Source organism: Nelumbo nucifera, chromosome 1 (assembly GCF_055504915.1).
Source record: "Nelumbo nucifera cultivar China Antique chromosome 1, China Antique-T2T, whole genome shotgun sequence".
Lineage (NCBI taxonomy): Eukaryota > Viridiplantae > Streptophyta > Magnoliopsida > Proteales > Nelumbonaceae > Nelumbo > Nelumbo nucifera.
This window is the reverse complement of record NC_142649.1, coordinates 146000992-146019985: the sequence shown is the minus strand read 5'-3', so window position 1 is coordinate 146019985 and position 18994 is coordinate 146000992. Positions and strand designations below refer to the sequence as shown.

At 36.0% G+C, this 18994-nt stretch overlaps 1 protein-coding gene across 1 annotated transcript; it reads right to left on the bottom strand.

The window, feature by feature from the left end:
- Nucleotides 1–16276: 16276 nt before the first annotated feature.
- LOC104588334 (uncharacterized) lies at nucleotides 16277–17219 on the bottom strand. Its single transcript, XM_010246213.2, has one exon. It carries the CDS (start codon nucleotides 16774–16776, stop codon nucleotides 16435–16437), a length of 342 nt encoding a protein of 113 aa, XP_010244515.1. The 5' UTR covers nucleotides 16777–17219; the 3' UTR covers nucleotides 16277–16434.
- Nucleotides 17220–18994: the final 1775 nt, after the last annotated feature.

The window sequence follows — 18994 nt, the reverse complement described above, 5'->3', positions numbered from 1 at the left end:
AGACCCACCGCCAACACCACCTCCGCCACCACCACCAAAACCACCGCCTCCACCAACGCCTCCTCCAGCACCACCTCCTACACCACCACCAGCTCCAAAACCTCCTCCATGACCTGACCCACCACCAACACCACCTCCGCCCCCAGCGCCAAAACCACCACCTCCACCAACGCCACCCCCAGCTCCGAATCCTCCACCACTACGATGACCAAAGCCACAACGCCGACCTCCAAAACGACAACCATTATCGCCAAGAGTGCTAGAACTCAAATGAAAGACAATGCTCAAAAGAAGAAGAAGCCCATAGAGCTTCTTCGTAGAGACACAGACACTCATGATTCCCATATGCAAAGCAAAACTCAGATCTCCAGAATACTTGCTGTTGCTCGGTATGCAAGTCCATACCCCCGCCCCTCAGTCCCCTCCTTTTATAAGCTTCACCCAGCATGCACCACCTCTTTCTCCGTCTACTTCACTCGTTCAAGCATTTATTAGTGTTAATTCATGACGCGTTTAAACCTTTGGAGAAATGGCGGGAACAATAAATGAGAACCGAAGTCAATGCTTGCAAGTGAATAAAGCGGTCAACCTTGCCGACGTTCCGATCTTATCTTGGCATCTTTCGCATTGTGGTTCAGCGTTCAGTGCTCCTGGTAATTCTAATCGTAGGCAATGGGCTGGGCCTGGCTGGGCCTTGCCAACTACAGCTTTACTTTAACCTGTCCCTATTCTAGTTCATTAAAAATCGAAAAACCTGGTCGAACTGAAAAATCCTATTAATCGAATATATATTATATTATATATTATCTATATATATAGCACCTGGTCATGAATCACAAGTTACTTTATTTGGCCTCAAATCTCAATTTTAGCATTTTTTATAAATAAAAAATAAAAAACAGAAATAAAATTAAATTAGATATAAAATAATATTATATGTACAATATAATTATACATTTCATTCAATTTTACACTTTGGAATACCGAAGGGAATCAAAGACCCACGATTTCTTCATCACATAATCCTCTTCACACCCACCTCACACCACTTGTAGCCATACAATAGGAATATCTCCCCATGAATGAAAACATACAAATACAAGAGGTGTTTCTGTGCAATTGCAAATGCTTTGAGGGGGTGTGAGGAGGAAATCGGAACACAGACCCTATGTAGGAAATCTTTAGGGGATGTTCTTTTTCTAGATTTTGAGAGGTGGAATGTTGGTCAATGGAATTTTGATTCCCATTGACCAAAAATCCCATGTTCTTTTTTAAGATTTATGTGGGGACCAGTGAAAGTTTATTTTCCTTGTACCCATCTCTTATGTGGGTAAATAACTTTGCCAACACTTGGAAGGGACAAAAATACTCCTTGTAATAATGGATTTTTATAGATAAAATGGTCATTGCCTTATTTTTATGGGAAATAAAAGAACATGGGTAAATGCACTTACATATCCGTGTAAATCTTTCTTGGGAAACTATTACTTTAGTAAGTGCATTTACCTGGATAAATAACTTACCGAAATGTGAAAATGGCCTTCATTTTTTAGGAGAATGAATCATCATTATCCTCATTATTCAAGCTTTATTCATCTATTTAGGGTCGATAAAGAGTCTAGATCTACTCCACACACCAACCTCACATCACGGCCCAATCACGTGGAAACTAAGGTTGGATTTAACTAACTCAACCCACCCATTTATTAATGAGTTGGTTGTACGTTTTAATCATGGGTCATTAATGGGTGGGATAACCCAATAAATTGAATTTTAATGAATTGGAGAGGTGTCCTGTGGTTATATGTATAACCATCACTTTATGTTTGCTTTTCATTCATTTGTTTTCCTGTCTAGTACTCTCTCACTTTGGAGAATATTTTTTCATAGATTAATTTCTTAATTTTTTAATTACTTATTTAAAAAAATAAATATGGATTATTAGTTAAAGAGTTTCCCTAAATTTTTTTATAATTGTTAACTATAATTGTTGATTTTATAGAAATTAGTAAATTACTCTAATTAGTAATATCTTTTATCAATAAATTATTATTGTAAAAATTTAATGAATTATTAAATTGCGCTAAATGTTGAAATTTTGAACATTTATTAATAATCCAAAAATTATTAAATAATGGATTGTTTATTAATTTTTGGTATACTATTAAATTATTTAATATTTGTTAAATAATGAATTATTTCTGCAATAATTATTTCATAACTTTTGATAGAATATTTTCTAGATTTTTTTAATAGTTTTCATAACTAATGGATTATTTAACAGTAGATTATTATTTAAGAATATATTATTTAACAATAATGGAAGGTGCCACACATATATAGGAAACATCAAATTCCCCATATTCCCCTCTTTGTTTGATTTGGAAAACCAAATGTTAATAAATTATGGCCCTATTTTTTTGGCAAAGTGGAGAGAAAAGAGGGGAATTAGAGATAGAAGTGAAGGAGAGGATAAAACATATATTGAGCTAATTAAAGAGAGAAGTTAGGTTGTTATAGAAAGTGAGAGACATGAGTTGTGGGGGGAGAGAGAGAACCCAATGGGAAGGGAAAGGAATAAAGAAAGAGGGCGTTGAGATGGAAAACTAGGAGTGGTGGGAAGGAGGAGAATGCAGGATTGGGGTAATGGAGTAAGGAGAAGCAAGGTGACGTGGACCGTCTTACTACGTACACACACACATACACACACACACACACTAAGTAGAGTTCAAATACAATTCTGAATTTTACAAGATAAGACGCAAGTGTCATGTATTTAGTCATCCAAGCAATGATGGATTCCTATTAGACTAAGGCTTAGACTCCATTTAGAACTTGGGTAAGAATGCATTTTGGGTAAGAATGCCTTATGTAATTTGTAGACATGATGAAGTTTTTGTCAATAAAGCCATATAAGAATGCATTTTGGATGTCTAATTGACATATAGTCCAATTAGAAAATAATGCAAGTGAAAGTACACAACAAATGGTGGGATATTTCACGACTGGGGAGAATGAATCCTCATAGGTAACACCTGAAATTTGAGAAAAACCTTTTGTTACTAACTTGGCCTTGTGCCATTCTACCCTACTATTAACGTGTTGCTTAAGTTTGTAAATCTACTTGTAGTCTATAACATGCATGGAGGGACCATAGGGAACCAATGACCAAGTTCCATTCCTCCTAAGAGCTTCAAATTTAGTGGACACAGTAGATAACCATTACGGAGATTTGGATGCTCGAGTAAAGGAAATGGGCTCAATTAGGTCTACATCATTTAACATTGCAATCAGAATGGGATAAGGTGAGCATGAAAGGATACAACATTGCTCATGGATCAAGTAACCATAGGATGTGTGTGTGTCATGGAAACCTAGCCGAGGGCCATGTTGATAGATTTCTTAAGGTTGCACATGCGAGGTGGAGGAGACACCCCCTTATTATCATGATCTAAAGTAGGTGGAGTGTGGGAGGTGTGGCTATAATAGGCAATTTGCTTGTTGTTATGTGATTGGAAATGGAAGTGTGGACGATACTGAGGCAAAAGAAGTAGGCTGCATAAATTGGAAAAAAGGAAAACATTGTTTACCAAAGATGATATCTCAATTAATGTATATACTACCGGTGTGAGGCTAAAGGCATCCGTATCATTTTGTGAAAATTACTATATCCCAAGAACATGCATTATATAAACCTGTCATCAAGCTTGTATTTGGCATATGGGCACAAATAAGGATAGCAAGCACACCTAAAAATTTTAAGCATAGAGTAATATGAAGAAGTGTCAAAAAGTACATCAAGGGGAGTCTAATAATTAAGAAGGGGAGTGGGCAAACGATAAATCAAATAAAACACAATTGATATAGCCTCGTCCCAAAAGTGTTTAGGTATGGATGCATTAGATAGAAAAGCTATGTCAGTTAGTTTCCATGATGTGTTGGCATTTTCTTTTAGTTGTACCATTTTAGGATGAACATGGGGACAAGACAAGCAATGGCCAATGCCAAAATGGTCAAGGTAGGTAGAGGAATGTCTATATTCTCCTCCTCGATCAGATTGAAAATACTTGATAGTGGTGTTAAAAATGTTTTGAACATGAGCCTTAAATTTCAAGAAAGCATCAATAGCATCAGACTTTTTTCCAAAAGGATAAATCCAGGTAAATTTGGAATAATCATCAATAAAATGTATATAATAGAAAAAATTACCACTAGACACAATGGGGTCAAGACCGCAAATGTATCAAAATACACTAACTGAAGAGGTGTAGTAAACACCAACAATGAATATGTAATAGGTAACTTATGGATTTTAGCTACTTGACACACTACAGATATGTGATGACATTGACTTGTAAATTGGCAACTAAAAACTAGAAACAATTTTGAAGACTAAACAAAGAGAAGGACGGCCTAGTCTTGCATGCCACTACTCCATAGATGCCTTCCTTCTCACCTATTTAAGCTTAAATTGGACCTTGTGTAGAAGACTCCCAAACTTGAAGTTGATGGAGGCCATCTTTAAGTGGCCCTTGAAGGAGCACTTTCCCCATTGAACAATCCTTCATAAGAAAACCAATGGAGCCAATCAAACTCAAAATAAACGTTATTGTCCTTGGCAAACTGAGAGATAGATAAGAGATTCTTAGAGAGCTCTAGAACATGATAAACATTATCTAGAAGAAACTGGTTGCTTTTAGTATAAAGATGAGAGAAACCAGTGTGATGGATATTCAAACCTATTCCCATTACTGATTTGTACTTGATCACCACCTTGATAGTCAAATTGAGTTTGCAAATTATTCAGGTTTGGTATCATATGAGTTATAGCTCTTGAATTAAGATACCAGTTTGGGCCAAATTGTTGATGACACGCAGCTTTTGGTAAAAATCATGCACTGATAGATCATGCTGACGAATCTCATGGAAATCTTGTTCAAGTTGGAACAGCCAGGATTCTTCTGGCTATAAAGATTGGGTTGCTCACCATGATAGTAGATGTCGAACTTTTTGTTACATGTAAGAACAGTATGATCAAACCTGTTGTAAAGTTGGAATCTCACCTGGTTATTATGGTTTTGAAAATTCTGGTTGTTGTTATAATTGTTCCAACCATGACTCCTGCCTCGTTCTCTATTGCTATAGCCGCCTCTTCCTTGGTTATTATTTGATCGATTAGGAGCAAAGACTGTTGGAGATATACCCCGGGCACTACATGATAAGCAGGAGAAGTCAACATGCATCATAACGACTGTTACCTACAGGATAAGCATATGTTATCAGAGTTTTATTTTTTTCTGTTCTCTATAACTTATCTTCTCAGTGTTTTTGTATATCTAAATCCTTGTGTAACTTATCATTGTATATCATCTATAAATATCAATTAATACAAATCGGCTCATGAGTTTTTCTTGAGCCTCATCTTATTTTACTGTTCAAACTCTCATATGGTATCAGAGCCTTGAACTTGACAAACGTCAATAGTCCTTTTAAATTCCCCAACCATGGCAACAAAAAGCAATGCTACCAGCTTTGGCCAATAGGGAGAAACCTCCAATGGTGTGAATATGACATCAATGATCACCATCACCAATTTTACCAATCTTATTTCAGTCTGTTTGGATCGCAACAACTATCTACTATGAAAGACTCAAGTGGTTCCCATTCTCAGGGGATACAAATTGTTGGGTTATGTTAATGGAAATTTTCCATGCCCATCAAACTTTATTGATGGAAACACCAACCGACAACCAAATCCTACACACACAGCCTGGGTTGAGTAGGATCAGGTTATTCTTGGATGGTTATTATCCTCCTTAATTGAACCTGTTCTTGCACAGGTTATTGGTTGCTCCACCTCCAAAGAACTGTGGGATAGGCTTAGCAGATTACTTTCCTCATCTAGCAAGTCAAGAGTTCATGATCTAAAGGTTGAACTTGCACATCTCAAGAAAGGAAACCTATCCGTAATTGATTACATTCAACAAGAAAAGAGTCTTTCTGATGCACTTGCAGCTTGCAACTATTTTGTTTCAGATGATAACTTGATTCACTATCTTTTGGGTGGACTTCCCTCTTAGTATGACACTTTTGTCATCTCACTAACCACTTGTCTCGATGAGTTAGCTTTACTAGATGTGCAGAGTTTGCTCATCACTTATGAGAAGAGATTTGAGCGGCACCACATGTCTATTGGAGTCGATATACACTCAGTCAATATTGTAATTCGAAAGAATGATACAAACACAGGCTTTCACAATCAATACCCTTCTCACAAACAAAAATCACAACAGACTCCACTGACCAATTGTCTTAAATAGAGCTATAATAATAACAATGGCAACAACACATCCAAGAGGCAACAACCCCAAATCAGGTGATCGTTCTAACCCTGTTATTTGCCAACTTTGTGGTCATACTGGACATGTTGATCCTACTTGTCGCAGGTATCTTGAATTGATAAGTGGCAAGGGAAAAGCCTTTATTGCAACCTCTAATCATACAAATTGGTATCCAAATTTCGGGGCAACAAATCACTTGACATCATACCTGAATAGCCTCTCTCTTCGTGATGAATATTCTAGATCTGATCACATCACTGTTGGGAATGGTACCACTCTTCCTATCTCACACATTAGTTCTTCTAAGTTAAATACATCTCATAGACCTGTTCTTTTAAAGAATATATTACGATTATCTAAGATCACCAAGAATTTGCTTTTTGTGAGTCAATTTTGTAAAAATCACATTGCTACTTTTCTATTTAATGCTACTGATTTTCATGTTAAGGACAACACTATGAGGAAAATAATTATGGATGGTCCAATTAAGAATGGATTTTATTAGTTGCAAACTACTACACCAATAAATAAGGCTATTACCCCATCAGCCATGGTTGGAGAATGAACATCTAAGTTGATTTGGCATAGGTGTCTTTGACATCCAAATTCCATAATCACCACACATGTTTTCTCTCATTTCAACTTGCCTATATCCAAAGATGACTTTCACTTCTATAGTTCTTGTGTGATGGGAAAAAGCCACAGTCTTCATTTTTCTCATAGTGTATCTACTGTTCATGCACTTCTTGAACTCATTTATTCTAATGTTTGGGGACCAACCCCTGTCTCTTCTGTTGAGGGTTATAGATATTATCTCTTGTTTCTTGATGCTTACAATAAATTTATTTGGGCATATCCTATGATAAATAAATTAGAAATTGCATATATCTTTCCTATTTTCAAAAATAATGTGGAAATATGTTTGAGCGAAGGATTAAAATTTGACAAACTGATGAGGGATCCGAATATAAGCCTCTCATCTCTTTGTTTCTTTAATATGGTATTACTCATAGACGTTTGTGTCCACATATCCATGCCCAAAATGGTGTTGCTGAAAGGAGACATTGACAACTCGTTGAAATGGGTCTCACCTTGTTGAACACTGCCTTTATGCCCAAAGGTTGATGGTATGATGCCACTACTTCACATGAAATCTCCATGGGAGGTTCTTTATGGATCTGCACCAGATTCTTCATTGCTTCGGATTTTTGGGTGTGCATGCTACCTGAATTTGCATCTCATAACACCAACCAAATTGGATTCTAGATCTCTCAAATGTGTTCATTTGAGCTATAGCCCTCACCATAAAGGCTATAGATGTATTTATATTCGTATCGGATGGATTTGTCTCACGAAATGTTATTTTTGATGAGGGAGAATTTCCTTTTGCAACCCTTTCGGTCTCTTAACCATCTTTGTCCACTATTAGATTGCCAGCTGGTGTGCCACCGGTTACCTATCCCTGTTCTGACAATGGTGCTTCTGGGCCTTCATTACCATTAGTTCCCTCACCACTCATACCTGTTGATTCTTCCAATGGGCCTACCAATTCACTTGTGCCATCAACTTCAGCTCCACATATTCAGTCACTTGGGCCTTCTACCATACCTATCCAGCTACCTACTACGACTATTGGGCTTCCCTCTCGAATTGCTACTTGCTCTCACACGATATATTCAAACCCAACCCCAGATATGCCATGCAGGCTAGTCATCTTGTTAAAACTGAACCCCCCTCCTATGCTTAGCCCTGTAAGGATCCACGGTGGGTTGTTGCAATGGCAAATGAGTACAAGGCCTAACTACATAATGAAACGTGGACTTTGGTTCCCCCACCCAAAGGGAAAACCACTATCAACAACTGTTGGGTTTATAATATCAAGTGCCGCCTTGATGGTTCTATTGACAAATTTAAGGCTCATCTTGTAGATTGTGGCTACAATCAAGAGGTTCGTATTGATGATGATGAGACTTTTAGTCTGATAGTCAAGCCATACAATCCGTACTGTCCTTGCTCTTGCAGCTTTCTTTAATGGGTTTGTACGACAATTAGATGTTATCAACAGAGATCAAAGTATCAGTATCGAGTATCGTACCGAACAACTTGGATATGAATACAAATACAAATACGGATACGCTTTGGAAATGCATGGATATGGACGAAAAAAATGGAAATGCTTAGATTCACTGGAGAACACATACAAATTTCATAAATATATTAATAACACTAAATTTAAAATCAAAGTCACAAATAATGTATAAATACAAAGGAAATGTACATTTTAATGGTATATATGATAAAATATAGTACAATTAATTTAGCATGATGCATTAATATCACAAAATTTTATTGATAATGCATCAATCAATTATTTTCTATTTTTCTATTTTTAATTTTTATGTTAACAAAAAATTCAACTAAATATTAAATTCTCAAATGTAAACTAGAATATCAATTAATAATTTATAAAAAAATATAATTTCAATTTAAAATATATCAAATCTGTTAAAATTTCTAAGATATAATATGCAAATTTTTAATTACTAATATAATTATTATATTATTGATAATTTTGTTTCTATAGTTTTATTTAAAATTAAAATCATTTTTGGTATAAATGTTGATTAGTAGAGTTGATGGATTCTATTTAATAATAAACTCTCAAATATTTTCTAAACATTTGTTATTTTTGTAAATATTTAATATGTTGTTATTTAATATAATGTAAATTAAAAATTAATTAATTAATAATTTAACATATATATATATTAATTTTATGTATTAAAATAATTATTTTATTATTAATATTTTTATTTGTGTAAATTTTTAGAGATTAAGATCATCTTTTGGTTTTAATTTAGATTTGATAGATTATTTATTCCATAGGTTTATAAAATATCAATTTTGAATATTATTCTTTACAATTTTTATCTAAAACTATTGAACATAAATATATTATTTATTTGAATTACATGTACTATTTAGATGCTATATGTAATAAAAGTTATTTAGGTTTAGACAATTACACAAGTGCGAAGTTGCCTAAATGGTTTACGAGTTGCTTTAAATGCTTTTGCCATCTAGGGACTTGGGGGACTCAGGTTCGAGTCACGCGATTGTCTTTAGTTTTTAATAAATAAGCGTAACGTGCGTATATGTTTGTATCGCATGGTATCAGACCGATACGTACTGATACATGGCGATATGCGCCCATATCAACCCGATACGCTCCGATACACACGACTGAAAGGAGACACCTCCAGTCGTAGTGTATCGTGTACTGGATAAGGCCAATAGCGATACGATTGTCTTTAGTTTTTAATAAATAAGCGTAACGTGCGTATATGTTTGTATCGCATGGTATCAGACCGATACCTACTGATACATGGCGATATGTGCCCATATCGACCCGATATGCTCCGATACACACGACTGAAAGGAGACACCTCCAGTCGTAGTGTATCGTGTACTGGATAAGGCCAATACCGATACGATATGCGGGAGTATTTCTGCATGGTATTCTCAAAAAAGAAGTCTATATGCACCAACTAGCTAGCTTTGTTGACCCCAGGCACCCTGATTTTGTATGTCATAAATTTTGTTCTCTCAATTGGTTTTTGTGATTCCTATGTCAATTCTTCAATATTCATCAAGAAAGATAGTCATTCAATTATCCTACTATTAGTCTATGCCGATGACATCTTGGTTACTAGCTCAGATCCCCATGCTATTTCGTCACTCCTTGCCCAATTATCCTCTCAATTTGCCTTACATGACCTTGGGCCTGCTCACTATTTCTTGGGGGGTTGAACTTCATCGTGATTCCTGTGGGATACATCTTTCTTAGCCCAAGTATATTCAATATCTCCTTGTACACACTCAGATGTAGGAGGCAAAACCCAATAAAACACCCATGGCTGCCTCTACTTGGCTTGACGCTCATTTTGGTGATTCAGTTGATAATCCATCTTATTATAGAAGTATTGTTGGTGCTCTTTAATATGTCACACTAATACGTCCCAACATCTCCTTTGTTGTACACAAAGTTTGCCAATTTATGTAGAACCCCACGTCTCTCCATTGGGCTTCTGTTAAGCGCATTTTGCGCTATCTCAAAGGAATTATAACACATGGCATTCTTCTTCTCTCTCCGTTAAGGCATATTCAGGTGCTGATTGGACTAGTTGCCCCGTTGACCATCGTTCACAAGGTGGCTTTTGTATTTTTTTGGGACCTAATATCATATCTTGGAGTTCTTGCAAACAAACCACTGTTGTGAGGTCTAGTATAGAGTTTGAATACAGATGTTTGGCTTTTACAACATCTAAGCTCTTGTGGATTTGTATGATTCTTCGAGAATTAGGCTTTCACCGCCTATGATGCTTACTATTTGGTGTGATAATCTCTCTGCTACTTACTTATCTTTGAATCCCATTCAACATGCATGAAAGAAGCACATAGAACTTGAAGAAGGTTGTTGCTAGTGTTCTCACTACCAAGCACATCTCTGGTGAGAAGCAAATCACCAACATAATTACTAAACCTCTGTCCACAAGTTGGTTTCATGAACTTTGCTGCAAATTCACCGTGGCACCTTCCCTGTTGAGCTTGAGGGGGGATGTTGGAGATATACCCCGGACACTACATGATAAGCATGAAAAGTCAGCATGCATCATAACGACTTTGTTACCTACAAGATAAGAATTTTGTTATCAGAGTTTTGTTTTTTATGTTCTCTATACCTTATCTTCTCAGTGTTTTGTATATCTAAATCTTCATGTAACTTATCATTGTATATCATCTATAAATATCAATCAATACAAATTGGCTCGTGAGTTTTTCTTGAGTCTTCTCTTATTTTACTATTCAAGTTCTCATAAATGGGTAGAATTCTGGTTCAAAGTATTGGATAGAAGTGCTAACCATTGAGACTGATTAGAAACTAGTGGTAGGTGTTGATGTCCAAGCCATATCTCATGGCTGACTAGAAGTCCATGAATGTCCTCTAGTTTGAGTTCATTGTGATGAAAGACTCAAATTCATCCTCAAGGCTAGATAGAATGTATAAGACCATATCTTCTTCCGTAATCGGTGCTTGAATGGCTGCTAGCATATCAAAGAGCATGAGCCTTTTGAAAATACTCAAAAAGTGAAGAGGTGCCTTTCTTTAGAGTTTGAAGTTAAAGATGCAATTGGAGTACTTGTGCTCTTGATGTCGAACCAAATGATCATGCTTAAGTGAACCAAACTTTTAGTGAAGCAGATAATCCAACAACCTGCAACAAGACACTTTCCATCAAATGGTCGTGCTAAAGTGAACAACCTGTGTGAAGCCAATATTCATAATTTGGGTTTCAAAGTTTCTTGTCATTGGCATTTGCAATTTCCATTGGAGGGGGCTTTGATTTGCCTTCAACAATACTCATCAGACCATATATTTTGCAAATAGACATGAACTGGGAATGCCACATCATATAATTCTCACCAATCAATTTTATGAGAATTAGGAATGGTAACGGGGTGGGGCACCTTGTCCCCGCCCCGAAGTCAAGATACTTTGCCTCGTCCTTGGTGGCGGGGTTGGGCATCCATTCCCCGTCGGGGATGGGTAATCACCGAATTTTCCCCGCTCCAAGGCAACTTCTTAAAAAGTATTTATTTTGTAGACAATTTACACATATAATATAAGAATTTTGGGATATTTTAAGAATTGAATATAATAGTTTGAGGGTACTTAAAACATGGAATTATGGAATTCTAAGATTTTAAAAATTTAGGAAAAACTTATAGATATTTTAAATATCAATATTAAACCTAGAGATATTTTACTAATTTTACCTTCGAGTTCGGGGCGGGTTCGGAGAATTATATACAAAACTCATCACTGCCCTATCCCCGATTCAAGGAAAAGTATTTTCCCCGTCCCTGCCCCATCCCCGTTTAGGGTCAGGGAAAACCTACCCTGTTCGGGGTAGGGCTCTGATTTTACAGGGGAAATTGCCATCCCTAATGAGAATAAGATGTAAGAGTTTAGAAGATAAGACGCAAGAGTCTTGTATTTAGTCATCCAAATGGTGATAGGCTCCTATTAGACTCAGACTCCATCTTGAACTTGGGCTTAATCCTTGCTTGCGTAGCCATGGAAACTATCGTTTACATTAGACCACAACAATGGAGGTTTTAAGATGGTGGAGGAAAAAAGGTTTTCTAGCCTAGAATCCTTGTCTTCCATGTATTCACTCTTTTTTTCATGCTCTCTCTCTTTCTCTCTCTCCAATTAAATCTTAATTTTTTTGCTACCTTAATTTGAAAGCAACATTGATCAATCTATTTGTTGTCCATCACAATTTGGAGGAGAAATTCCAAAATATTTATAAAAAAAATGCAAATCCAATAAATCTAGGGCCCGTTTGGCGTATCTTTCCATGTGGTCTTTCGGCTGTTTATAAGTCGGAAAGATAGAAAATCTATCTATTCTCATTTGGCATGCGGAAGATCTAGCCACCAAAAGACGGGGTGCCAAAAAAACACAAAAAACCCATTTTGGGCTGATTTTGGGAAGCTCCAAATAAAATTTCTCGTATCTTTCACATTTTAATCTTACATGGAAAGACCCGAAACGATACACGGAAAGACAAGTATATGCCAAACGTTCTTCAGACTGCTCAGATGTTATGTTGAAAGTTCAATACGTCTTTTGACTATGATGTTCTCAAAAAAGAATTATCCAACGGGCCCCTAATTTCTCGAGTAAAGAAAATACACGAGGAACTGTTGTCTTAAATGACCACTGTCGTGAGCTTTTCGCAACATAGCTGGATTTGATAGGTTAGGCAAGGACAACTCTAGTTGGGAATAGGAGATTTCTGCAACGGATGTAGACATCACCAAGGATTTTGGTGATCAGCATACACCAACTTCAACTAGATCATTGACGAGTGGACAACTCAACTCGGATCAAGTTAAGGAAATGAGAAACAGAGAAGCAGATGTAGAGGATATTAATCAGCTTCTCTTTACAATAGTTTAAGACAATTGACCAAAGCAAACTTGTATCAGTGACCTTGATTAAAGCAAGTTTTCTGTTTAATTCTATAAAGTCTAATTTGTTCTTTTCTGTTCTTCCATTTATGTGGCTGCAAGTTTTACAAAGTCTTGAATTGATGACTATTCTTAATCCCCCTCGACCCCATCTTCATCATGGCCTCTTCAGTTAGTTTTCTTGAACCGTTGAATTGTTTGCGGCCTATAATTTTTGTTGTTTTCTGTTTTATTTTTCAATTTTCCATTATTTTGTTATTATAATTTTTATTATTTATTTTTGCAATTTTATATTTTCTACAATTTCTATTCTTTTTTTTTTGAAATTTTTTGTTTTTCTTTTTTTTTTTGTAAATTTGGTTAATTTTTCTTCATTTCTGTATTTTTATATTTTTGTTGTTTTATGCAATTTCTGTTTTTCTATTTTTATGTAATATATATTAATTTTCTGTGTTTTTTGTATAATTTCTGTTATATTTTCTTGAAAATTTTGTTAATTTTCTGAATTTTTACATTTTCCTATAATTTCTATACTTTTCTGCAATTTTTTTTTATTTTCTCATAATTTCTGTTTTTATTTTTTGTGTAATTTTTTTTTATTTTATCCAAATGGATTAATTGAATTGGGTCAAGGTGGGTGTAAATTGAACCCAACACATTTAATTTTCTCTAAATGGGTCATTAATGGGTTGGCAAGTCATATGAGTTTGATTAAAGCTCAATCCTAACCCGCCGAATTGCCACCTCTATCAGGAACATCTCCCATACTCAGTATGAGGACTGCTTTGTCAGGAGCAAATCCGGATTCGTCAATAACTATATGGATATTGTTTAGTCATTCTTTTTTATTTAAAGCCATATCCATTAATTGTTATATAAGCTATTAATACTTAAATCATTTCTTATTATTTCTATTCATGTTCTCTTTAATCTACCTCTAGCCTTTTAATCCTTTCAACATGTATATTAGGAGAATAAACCACTAAAACCAGCTTGCTCCATATCAAGAAGCCTTTCTTTGTCATAATGGGCCACTTTGAATACAGTGGATGGAGTGTCTCTCTTCGTCACGCAATAAGTTTATTAAGTAGGAAAGAAGGCCACAGGGAATGGATTCTGCCTATTAATTTCTTTATATCTCCACCATTTAAAATATGATATAATTATTAAGCTAGAAACGACTTGATCTCCATATGTTTGAAAACAACTTGTATTTTTCTTTATGATTTAAAAGTAGATTTGTTAGAGTTTATTTGGTTTATTTCTGGAATTGGAATCAAAATTCTTCAAAATTAAAATCAAAATGATCAATTCCCATAATCAATTTGGTTTAGACGGGAATCAAAATTGGAATAAAAATCATGGGAAAGTGCTATTCTACCAGGAATAGAAACGGGGGGCCCTGATTCCTGATGCTCCTATCTTCTGATTTGCAACGAAATGAATTTTCTCTTGTGTACCAGAAAATAAAAATAATCTCATCGTCTATTATCGTAAAAGATGCAAATGGGAATATACTATATACTGGACTTCAATACCCCCTTACCCTGTATTACTATATATCATCTCTCCTAATATTCTTTGGTGAAATTTTGGTCTCCATACGAGCGGCCTCTTATTGAATGTGAAATTTTCAGATCTCCAATACCGCCACCAGCTCCATATCCCCCCCACCAAGACGCTGCCTACCACCTCCAGCGCCACCGCCGGCGGCGTCATCACCAAAAGCACCATCTCCTCCAATGCCTCCTCCGAGAAAACCATTTATACCGCTTCTAGTTCTTCATCCTCTACCAACCCACCTTCCATGCTATCATTACCACCACCCTCGAAGCTTTCCCCACCTCCAACATCTTCCTCCACACCCACAGTTGCAACATATATATATCTCCGCCAGCACCAAAATCTCCTACATGCATGGCTACCACTGCCACCATAGACACCACCGCCAGTGCCGGCTTGGCAACTAAGTGGAATGATGGTCTCCATCCCTCCATCAAAAAAAAGCTAGCTACCCCCAAGACTTCTCAATATCTCCACTGATATCTCATATTTTCTACCACACATCTAGCATGCATGCTGGGCAGCTGGTTAAATGTGTGAGTGCATCTTCATACTGTCATCCGCTTTAGCACCAATTCACTAGTATTTTGCTGTTGTAACTTATTAATGTAAGGTAGAACATGCAACGTACATGGAGAGAGAGAGAGAATTGGGTTGAATCGACCCGATTTAAACAGAGTCTACTTAGATTAAAAATTTAGAATAATTCGGAGTATATATATATATATATATATATATATATTTATATTTATCATGTATCTAAATTTTGGGCTATGGTTGTCCTAAATCTAATTAGTATCAGATTATTATATATTATGTAAAATAAGAAGCGCGTAGTCAAAACTGAGCCTGACCCAAGCCCGAGAGGCTTGGCACATCTTGGTTCGTGAATATAGTTCAGTCAATGGTCTTCATTTAGGAATGTGAGGTTGCCTTTGAGATTAAAGTGCTTAAAGTATCGATACGTATTGGTTGATACATATCCTATTGGGAGTATACTCTTAGTATGTATTGGGGTTTTAATCGATTTAAGGGATGGACGGACCTTAAATCAGTTCCTCTGAACCGAATTGATTTGAAAAAAAAAAAAAAAAAAAACTATCAATACACCTGAGCGTAACGATATTTTGAATCTTGGTGCTTATTTTACTTATTTATCCACATATAATGCATACGTATTTGCACATTTTAAAGAATAAAAAGTCGTTCAGAATTTGTTTTTGTTTTTTTTAGAAGATGATGATATAGCGAATATGACAGTATGAGCTCGACACCATACATGTAAAATTATGGGAATACATTAACAAGGGTTTATGTAAAATTTAATCACAAAATAAATAACAGACGTACACCTTTCTTTTGATCAGCAAATAAAAGACTTTTTTTTATAAACAAATAACACACCTTAATACATAGTTACTCCAAACAGTAGAAGAAATGCATGGTTATAACTTATAAGCAAGCCTTTATTTTATTTTTATCTCCTCTCTCAAGGTAATCCACCACCAGCTCCTCCACCAAAGCCACCTCCTGCTCCACCACCAGCTCCACCCCCAAAGCCTCCTCCAGCACCACCACCAAATCCACCACCACCTCCAAAGCCTCCACCACCACCACCTAAGCCAGCACCCCCACCAAACCCAGATCCACCACCCAGACCAGCACCCCCACCCCCACCAAAACCACCCCCACCACCAAGACCACCACCGAATCTCTTATGAAAGAATATCTTCTCATCCTTGAACGTACTCTCTTTACCCACGAGCTTCCTGGCGCTAGTGTTGCAAACAAGAGCACCAAGGAAAACAAGGAGAAGAAGTTTGGTAGTCATCTTCTTTGGCACTAAGTAATAGTAGTAGTGATTCTTTTAGATGAGAAGTGGAGTTTCGACGGAGGGATTATATAGACGTTTGATCGACACTTTAATTTGCGGAAGGGGACGGTTGAGAAGGTTATAATTACACGCATCTCAGAAAAATTCCGTGTTAGGGCTGGTCCGGCTGGATGGTTAATATACCCCAACTGCCACCTTTCAAAAGAGACCCACCAGAGAGCTTCACCCAAGTTGATCACTTTGTTGACCTAAGAGATAAGACTTTTTCATGAATGATCTTTTCTTGCTTGCGAGTTGCGACTTCATTTTTCAACGCCTTCCCCACTTCACTCATTAAGCTACCTCTTCTTCTTCTTTACCACTAAGGCTGCATTTGGCATTCGATTTATCTTTTTTTGTCAGTTAATACACCCCAATCAATACTGAGTTTTTAATTGCAAAAATGAGATAAGTTCTTAAAATAAAGAATACCACTGAAGACTAAGTCATGATCATAATCTAACAATCAGAAGAGGTGTTATGAATCATGAAAAAGTGAAAGTACAATTCTATGGGAGCTCAGAACTCCTACAACCAGAAAAACTTCAGTCACGCAGCATCCAGTCACACATCAGGAATATCTTCTGTACATGTATGCTAAATTTGTGTAGAAATCTTTCCAATATACAGTTGGATTCCTATGCTTTCATGGTGTGTGTAGAGTTTTTGAACAACATTATTATTATGCTTTAATAGGTTTAGCATAATATTAATACTAAAAGCCATTAGATGGAGAAACATAATACTCAGTTTGGAAGGAGTGATTCTTGGGGAAACATTGCTTGGATACTCACAAATACAGAATTTGGCTGTACAAAACGTTACCCAAGGCATGAGAATCCATGTGATTTGAGTTTTTGGTTATTCGGATATCGGTTACCAGGATTATTGCAATGCAGGGTTACCAGGATTACTCTCCGGGAAAAATAAAAACCTCATGGGCCCATTATAGTGGAGGCCAAATGCAGAATTATTGCAATTTTTTGAAACCCACCCACTTATCCCCCATTTTTAGCGGAAAATGAGCGAATCCTATGAGCATGGAGATATAACAGGAGGCTGATGGGTATTGGACTGTCAATGGATTCCAAATATATATATATATATATATATATATATATATATATATATAATAAATCCAATATTTTATTTATATAAATGTATTATATATGTGTAAGTTAAAAAGTAACTAATCTTGAAAGCAATTTTATTAAACATGTAGTTCCCTCCACTCTCAAAAAAGTTACGGCTAGTTGAATATTGATTTGTTTTTTTATCTCCAAATCACTCTCGAAAGTACTCACTTCAAATGGTGTGGAATAACGACCAGATTTTCTAATTAATTTTTACTCCAACATGCTGTGAGACCCAACTAATTGAAATTTCACTTAATTGAATCATTTTTTACACACTATGATACCAGAATGGCATGATACCAAAAAACAAATTCATAACCAATTAACACCAGTGTAATATAAAAGGTAACCAATCAGAATATTGCTATTTTCTTAACTCAAATAAAAGATCTGCTACAAAAGCCTTCAATTGAACCAAAAAATCAATATAAAGGCTTTAAATATCTAAATATCTGGTGTGGGTTTCATTCTTATAGATAAAATCTTTTTTTTTTTTTTTATTACTCCAGGAAGAGAGGCAGCCACTTTAAATTTTATGAACCATTATAAAAGATAATAAAAAAATACAGAGGAAAACGTCGCCTGCCTTACCCAAAGACCGAAGATTACAAAACTCTCTCACTCTCAACCCAGCCCATACAAGCAGGAAAAAGAAAGTACCAACAAACCTAAATACCACTAACTGTTCCTAGCATTTGGCAAACAATTTGTGAGAATAGTATCCGAGTGGTCATTAGCTAGTTTTCCGTCAAAATCAACATAGCGTTTTGAAAACTTCTCAAAAAAAAAAAAAAAAAAAAAGAAAAACAATTAACACTGCATTCATTTTAAGTAGCTGTTACTATTTTTCCTTTTTTTTTGGGGGGGGGGGGGGCGGGGGGTGGGTGGGTTACAAAAGGGAAGAAACTAAGCAAACGGGGGGACGCATGTAGCAAGTAACTACACTGAAAAAGGGAAAGAGACTACATTTTTCACTAACCAGAAGAAAAAATAATTCTTAGCCATATAGACGTTCCAAATTTATGTTAGTTGCTATAAAA

Bases quoted from the DNA above. Each gene is read 5' to 3' on its own strand.
- LOC104588334 (XM_010246213.2), bottom strand. From the start codon at position 16,776: ATGACTACCAAACTTCTTCTCCTTGTTTTCCTTGGTGCTCTTGTTTGC.